Consider the following 8,323-nt stretch of genomic DNA (forward strand, 5'->3'; position numbering starts at 1 on the left):
TCATCTGCCTCCCGTCAGTTGGGAAGCATAAACAAGCGTGTGGAATGACGGCTTGAAGGTTGCATTAATCTCCATCTTTAGGGGAAGACTTGGCAGTGGGGACTCGAACTGCAGCATGCTCACCGCCTGCTTAATGGATGGTCTCATGTTACGGTCAGGATGTGCGCACCAGAGGCCGACGGTGATGACACACTCCATCTCACGGTCATCGAACTGTTTATTGAGACGCACATCGGCGACTTCTAGGGTCCTTCCACCTTCCCATGAATCCCAAACCCACTGCACAAGATGGATTGCGTCCCCGGCTTCTTCCCGAGACACCGCGGGCCGCCTGCCACAGGCGATCTCTAGGAGGACGACACCAAAGCTGTAGACATCGGATTCCACACTTGTCCTCCCGGTGACCACACACTCGGGGTCCATGTAGCCCATAGTTCCGGCAAGACCTGTAGTGTACGGTCCTTGTCCGTGGTTGACGAGTCTTGCCAAGCCAAAGTCGCCAAGCTTGGTGTTGAATGGTGCATCTAGCATTATATTGCTCGGTTTGATGTCCCGATGCAGAACACATTGCTCCCATTCCTGATGCAGGTAGACGAGGGCCGAGCCTAGTCCGAGAATAACCTCATACCTACATGGAAAATTAATAGGAACCACTTGTAAGAAAAAGATTAAAAGCATGAGTATAAGAGTTAATTTGTATAAATACAAATCTAAGATATCCTTTTATAGACAGAGCTAGTACTAATTTGGATGCAGGGGATATGAATGAATGCTTAAATAAATACCTCACTTTCCACGGCAGTATGTTTTCAGAATGGTATAGATGAGTGTCAAGACTTCCGTTGGGCATCAGCTCATAGACGAGGAGCAGCTCTCCGCCGCCATGACACCATCCAATGAGCTGCACGAGGTTCCGGTGCCGAAGCCGGCTTATGATACTCACCTCAGAGACGTACTCCTTCTTCCCCTGCTTTGAGCCCTTGGACACTCTCTTGATAGCAACCTCAAGTTTTGATTCCCCGAGGAATCCTCTATACACGGATCCGAAGCCACCTTCCCCGAGCTTCCTGTCGTCGGAGAAGTTATCGGTTGCAAGGGACAGCTCCTTGTATCGAAACCGCTTTGGCCCGGTCCCTTTCTCGAAGTCGTCTTCCAGGGCCAGCTCGTCATCCGAGAGCATATCATCGACATGGATTTTAGCCTGGGTTTTCCATCGCCGCACAAGGAGCCAGATCACGAAGAAGATCACGATGAAGGACGCCGAACCGACGTACAGCTCGATCGTAAGCCCTGGTTTAGGAATGATTTTAGGTCTCGTGGATCAATTTTCATTACATACGAGATGCGAGAGCCAGCCTCCAGATTATGCAGCGAGCGACATGACCAGAGCATGGAATCAGTTGGGGCCGGGAAGACTTACTTCCTGGCGTTGGAGACGACGTGGACGCAGGCACAGGCGGGGGCGGCAGGGCCAGCGTTGCCTGCGCCGGCGGCGGGGTGATGTCGATCGCGCCGAGCTGGTACCTCAGGTAGCAGCTGTATCCCTTGATGCTCCCTGCGGTCCTGTTCGAGAAAAAGGTCGGCACAAAAGGGTAGTAGTAGCCGGAGATGCACCGGTTGCACTCGCTGGGCGCCAGGTCCCGCGTGCACTGCGCCAGCCCACTGATCACGTCCGTGCCCAGCACCGCGTCCCTGTATGGCAGGCTGTAGTTGTAGAACCGCTCTGGCCTGTCGCCGGCCTTCTCCATGAGCTCCTCCATCAGCTGCGACCTCACGGGGCTCATGGCTTCCACGTCCGTGGTGTTGGGAGACGACGACATTATCATTTCGTCGGCGTCGTCGGCCCCGTAGGTGAAGTCGGTTGAAGCGAAGAAGCGGGTGTCCGAGTAGTGGAGCAGGCACGCGTCGTAGTTGGCGCTCGCGTTCCGGCTGCCCCGGCACAGCGTCACCGTCCTCTCCGGCGCCGCGGCTAGGCAGTCCAGACACTCGGTGGCGTTGCGGTCGGCGTAGCACATGATGAGGCCGAACACCTGGTCGCCGCCCGTCCCGACGGTGCTGGTCACTGGTGGAAAAAGGGGCTTTGGTCGCGGTTGGCAACTGCCATTAGTCGCGGTGGCCCAACCGCGACCAAAGTAGCGCGACTAAAGGCTCCTCTTAGTCGCGGTTCCTCACGAACCGCGACTAAAGGCCCATCCACGTGGGCCGCAGGCGAGCGCCAGGGCGGAGGACCTTTAGTCGCGGTTCTTCTGGCCAACCGCGACTAAAGGCCTCCGCAGGGTTTAGGGTTTAGCCCCCCCTCCCCCTAAATCTGGTTTCTTTTTAATTTGTATTATTTTATTTCTTTTGGGTTTTAATTTTGAAGGAGTTTCACATATTCTACGGTACTGTATACATACATGCATATATGAATGTACAATTTCAAACAAATTTGAAATTAGAACCAAAAAGAATTCAAGAGTAATATACAATATATATTCAATATCGGATGACCATATACAATATATATTCAATATCGGATGACCATATACAATTTTGAACAAGTTAGTTACAAATTCCGGTGCGTATAAAGATCTACGTCATCGTAATAGTGTTCTCCTCTAGGATCGATGACTTCCTCGCCAACCATCCAGGCCTAGTTCCTCTTGAAGTGGTCGGAAGCGAGCTTCGGACTAAGCGTCTTCCGGAGGTTATTCCTCGGATGTTGTTCTCACACGTCCGGTCCCGCTCATTGCAGTATCTCCGGATCCTCTCACAAACATAGTATCCACATAGATTGGTCCCCGGTGGCCGAGTATCCCCGCACGTCGGCGACCGCCATTTTAAAATGTAGCTCTTTTTGAATTCACCGACCTTGGTATCTACGAACCGTCTCCAAACCCTACGAGGCAAAGAAAATTAAATAAACAAGAGAGTTATTAATTAGTTACTTGATATAAGGAAATGATGAACGAAATAGGCCGATCGATATAGAGCGCAAATGAATGAAAATAATTACTTTTGCATCATTTTTCTCATGTCGCCCCAAAGCGCCGGATCCATATTCGTAGAGTCGTGGACGAGAACCGAGGAGGTCTGAACTTTAATTACCATAAGAATCCAGTGGAACTCGCGGACACGATACATGCACAACCATGCATAACTCATCGATTAGCCACATACCATGCATGGAGTAAACAAAAGAGAATGTGCTCAAGACGAAACACTCACCCAAAATGGTAAGGAAATAGAATATCACTTTTCTCTTGCTGTTTTCTAATAAACCGCCACAGGTCTTCCTCCACGTCGGCGGGGTGGTATTCTAACACATATGAATTAACGATGTGTGGGTCAATGAACCCAACATCATGGATGTTCCTTATTCGCATTTCCCGCTTCTTCATTCTGCATAATATATAGCGTACACAACAAGATAGTTAGGACAATATATATATATATATAGTGCGTGCAATGAACGAGATGGGGTAGAAATTAATAAATCACTTACGTAACGTAGCAACTGATGATAGATTTGTCGAGCTCGCGCAGATTGAACAGCTGGAACAATTCACTCAGAGGAATTTGTACCCAGTAACGTTTGAAGTGATGCACATATTTAACTTCCGCATAGATATAGTCTTTGGCGTTTTCATGTTTTATGTAAGCCTTGTACCAATTTAGCAGACCTTTCATTTGTCGAGGTAGATCCTCTTCCCGCGCAGTGCTCGATGAGAGGGCCATTCTTCACATATGAAAATACTACGTCCTTCATTGGCGCCTCATCAAGGCCTAACACCGCACGAAGAGTGATACCTAAGTCGGCCGCTTGTTTTCCGGCACTTTCTACAGTCAATCCATATGCTGCCGCAGCTGCTATGATATCGGGGGCATCCGGACCGGCGGCTTGCACTATGAGCGGGGCGATCGATTGTTTACTTTGTTCCCCGAGCTGGGCAACTTCTTTCCCCTTTCTAATTTTGACTCGGCCTCGTCCTTCAAGGCTTTCTTCTCCGCCAACTCTTTCCTGTTCTTGAACGCGAGTGCTTGCCTACGAAGTTCACGTAAATAGTCGTCGTGCATTCTTCGCGGCTTGGGACGGTGTGTTCAAAAATGACTTAGCCCACCGCTTTTCCTTGTCGAATATACCGGCTTGGGCTCGCCCTCTATTTTCTTCTCGGACGCTTGCCTTCCATTTCTCTAAATCAGCAGCCGCGCCCGCCTCGACTTCCTCGGCACTACTTTCCCAAGACCTCCGGGGAGAGGCTTCAGTGATACCTCCGGTACCTTTGTTTTCTTAGGTACGTAAGGGTCCGGGTTAATAACCCAGATCTGCTTCGCTTCTTCGCCGGAGGTGGATTGGGGGCGGTACCGGTGTCCGATCACCCGCCGGACGAGGACCGGGGGGCGGCGTCCGCCGACGTGAATGAGGTGTATTAGGTGAAGCACCACCGCCACCGTCACCGCCACCGCCACCGTCACCGCCACCGCCACCGCCACCGTCACCGCCACCGCCACCACCACCACCGTACGGGGGTGGACTTGTTGGCGCCTCGCCCGGAAACTTGATAAATTTCTTCTCTGCCATAGAATGAACTCGGCGCTTGACATCTCCAAGTCTTTTCACCCCTTCGGTGTAGCAATGTCAATGTCCAGGTCCTCAAACCCTTGGACTATCTCCTCCACCGTGACACGAGCATAGCCATCTTGAATGGGGTTGTTGTGGTGGAGTGCTCCGGTGGTAAAGCACCGCCGATGGCTACCTTCATGGACATGTTCCCGATAGGATAATACAGATGACATGCTTTCATCTCCTTTATATCGTCCACGGGGTAGCGAGGAGGCTCCGTGCAGCACCCCGACCACCAGCCGAGGCTCCGGTGCAGCACTTTCGATCGTCGGTGCACCAGCCCGGTGAGGCCTCCGTGGAAGCCACGCCGCTTCTTCTCCGCCGTCGGCTTCCGAGATCCATTGGATGATCTTCATGCTCGCGCCCGAGCCGCATCTCTTTCGGCGACTAGTACACTCACGGTTTTCTTCATCACATCCATTTCCGTTACCAACTTCGCCACAACATCCGCATCCCGATCCATCTTTCTCTTACGGCTTCGTAACCGTACGGGTCATCTTTCTCGGGGGAACCCTAGTTTCCACGAAATGTCCCCGGCATGCCTCGTACACGTCCTCCGTGTTCGTGATTCCCGAGGGCTTTTGTCGTGGCGTCGTTCTCTCTCGTTGAACCCGATCCTCCCCTCTTGAGCATCCCTCATTGCCTCAATAAGGTTTTGGGTGGGTGTAATTATTTTGCCCCGGTAAACACACTCCCCCGTCTCCGGGTTCAGCCGATCCCCCATGCCCGTACCACCAGCTTTTGGCCCTTGGGTCCCATCCCTCCGTACCGGACGGATTCCTCGCGCCCTCGCCTCGTTCTCCATCTTCTCCCACTTAGGCTGCCAAAAGCGATACCCTCCTGGCCCCATTTTATGATTGTACTCCTTCTTGGCCGCATTTTCCTTATTTTTTTTCGATAGTTCAAGGAACTCGCTCCGATTTCTTTTGCTTCACAAATTCTGGCCAATCATGTTGCAGTTCTCATATTGTCCTTTGAAATCCGGAGTCTTGCCCTGGTTGACAAAGTCATGGGCTAGATTTTGCTTGTATTTCCGGAATGCGTTGGCCATCCTAGAAAGAGCGAATCGTTTGACTAGCTTGCGCCTCTTCTTGTTTTCCGCAATCTTGTTACCCTCCTCATCGTATTTGCGGTATTCCGGAGGTAGAACGAAATGTTCCATAAGCTTTTTGAAGCAATCTTTTTTTTCTCTCTCGTTCGACAAAAGTGAAACCAACACGTGCCTTCTTTGGCTCATTCCACTCCTGGCGGGTGATCGAGACGTTGTCTCTAACAACGGCTCCGCATTGGCCGACAAACTTGGTGGCGTTCTTGTTGGGCTCCGCGGCCTCGCCGGTTTCTTCGTCGACAACATCGATGGTGCATGTTTCTCCTGGTTTCATCGTCTTGGTTGCGCCACGCTTTGACGACGACGTACTCGATTTTTTCGACGATCCGGCCGAGGGCTAAAATAAGAAAGAGAGTCGCGCGCGTTAGTACACACACATTTATTCAAATCAGTTAGTTGTATCACCATACGCTCAATATGTATATATATATATACCTCGGCGCCGGAGGTGGTTGCTACTTCCAATTGAAGATCGTCGTTTATCGACGTTTCTTCGGCATCATCTGCTTGTCGACGGCGCCCTTCATCTTCACACTCAAAGTTCAGATAAGAAGCGATATCATCTTCTTCTTCTCCGGTCGGCACAAAAGGAATATCGCCTTTTATGATGCCGAACATATGGTCTTCAGCGTCCGGATCATAGTTGTCCGGAATCGGGTCAGCCTCTATCGCCCGCCATATGTCGATCCCGAAAACATGTAGTCAAAACAAATTAATTGTGTATATGCCAGACATTATCACATCTCTTCTACATATAAAGAGAGAGGGCGACGAGGGAGGCGAGAGGGGGACGCAGTGTATTAGATGTGTATATGCGGACGATCGACCTCGCTCGCATGCAGTGACCGCGTGACCGAGAGACCGGTGGCGGTGGCGAAAGGGCGGTGGCGGTGGCGGTGTCGGTGTATATGCAGGAGAGGAGGCGGAGTGGCGCGCTATGGCTCGACGCACTGCTGGGTTGGCGGCGGCTCGATTTGGGGATGAGATTGTCGGGCCAGAAAAAAAAGATGGAGGGGAAGACGGTGACGTAGGTGGTTCCAAACGGGGCGGAGGCTCGATTAGTGTACAATTTTAATTAACAAAATGTGAGATAATTAATAAAAACCAAAAAAACAAAAAAAGGGGCCGGCGCCGGCCACGGTCCCTTCGTCGATCTCGCCGGCACCGGAGACGAGACGAACGACCGGGCGGCCGGGCGCGCGACAACGACGCGGCGAGGACGACGCGGCGACGACGTCGACGACGGCACGAGGACGACGGCGATTTAGTCGCGATTTCTTTTAAGTTACAAATTTTACAATTTAAATTACAAATTTTAGTTACACTTTTAATTACAAAGTTTAGTTACAATTTAAATTACATGTTTAGTTACACTTTAATTACAAATTTCCGTTACATTTTTAGTTAAAAAAAAACTAAAAAAAAGATCTCTGCTCCTCTCTCTTCTCTCTCCTCTCCCTCTCTCTGTACGTGTGTGTGACGGGCGGGCGTACGTGCGCGCCGGCGCCGCCGCGCGCGGCCATCTGTGGGCCGGCCAGGGAAGGGCGCGCGCGCGCGGGCGGCGAAACGGTGGATCAGGGCGCGGCGGTGAGCGGCTGTGGCCGGCGGCGCGGTGGCCTGCAGGGGGGCGCGGCGGGGAGGGCGCGGCGGCGAAGTGGCCGAGATCGAGGGAGATCGAGGCGCGCGCGCAGGCGGCCGGTACGCGTGGAGGGGCGGTGAGAGAAGGAAAGGGGGGGCCGCGGCGAGACGAACGGCGGTGGCTCCTCCGGCGCGGTGGCGTTGTCGAGGGCGATGCGGCGGCGTCGAGGGGCGGCACGCGCGGCGCATCGATGCGTGCCGAGGGCGCGCACGGCGCGCAGATTCGAAGTGGAAGAAGATGAAGTGGGGCGCACGGCGCGTGAGTATTTATACTCGACGGCCTTTAGTCGCGGTTCGGGACACAAACCGCGACTAAAGGTCACCCTTTAGTCGCGGTTGGTGTCCCCAACCGCGACTAAAGGCTATTTTCGCCTCGTTTTTGCTTTTCCCGCGGAACGATCTTTAGTCGCGTTGGGGATACCAACCGCGACTAAAGGTGCTTTTTCGCATTCATTTCAATTTAAAATCTTAAAAATACAAATATTATATCAAAAAATTTAGAAAAATAAAACTAATTCATTTCAAAATCTTAAAAATACAAATAATATATCAAAAAATTCAGAAAAATAAAACTAATTCAATTCAAAATTTTAAAAATACAAATTATATATCAAAAAAATCAGAAAAATAAAACTAATTCATTTCAAAATGTTAAAAATACAAATAATATATCAAAAAATTAAGAAAAATAAAACTAATTCAATTCAAAATGTTTAAAATACATATAATATATCAAAAAATTCATAAAAATAAAACTAATTCAATTCAATATGTTAAAAATACAAATAATATATCAAAAAATTAAGAAAAATAAAACTAATTCAATTCAAAATGTTTAAAATACATATAATATATCAAAAAATTCATAAAAATAAAACTAATTCAATTCAAAATGTTTAAAATACATATAATATATCAAAAAATTCATAAAAATAAAACTAATTCAATTCAAAATCTTAAAAATACAAATAATA

At 49.9% G+C, this 8,323-nt stretch overlaps 1 protein-coding gene across 1 annotated transcript; it reads right to left on the minus strand.

Moving 5' to 3' along the window:
• LOC124662094 (L-type lectin-domain containing receptor kinase IX.1-like) lies at positions 1-2,015 on the minus strand. Its single transcript, XM_047199985.1, has 3 exons — positions 1,421-2,015; positions 786-1,290; positions 1-628 (listed from the first exon to the last, which is right to left on the minus strand). Exons 1-3 carry the CDS (start codon positions 2,013-2,015, stop codon positions 1-3), a joined length of 1,728 nt encoding a protein of 575 aa, XP_047055941.1.
• Between the last annotated feature and the right edge of the window lie 6,308 nt (positions 2,016-8,323).

This window comes from Lolium rigidum, chromosome 6, assembly GCF_022539505.1.
Source record: "Lolium rigidum isolate FL_2022 chromosome 6, APGP_CSIRO_Lrig_0.1, whole genome shotgun sequence".
Classification (NCBI taxonomy): Eukaryota; Viridiplantae; Streptophyta; class Magnoliopsida; order Poales; family Poaceae; genus Lolium; species Lolium rigidum.

Coding starts and splice junctions, on each gene's coding strand:
- LOC124662094 (XM_047199985.1), bottom strand. CDS start 2,015: ATGTGCTACGCCGACCGCAACGCCACCGAGTGTCTGGACTGCCTAGCC. Junction 1,291..1,420: donor GTCGTCTCCAACGCCAGGAA/GTAAGTCTTCCC, acceptor TTCCTAAACCAG/GGCTTACGATCGAGCTGTAC. Junction 629..785: donor ATACTGCCGTGGAAAGTGAG/GTATTTATTTAA, acceptor TTTTCCATGTAG/GTATGAGGTTATTCTCGGAC.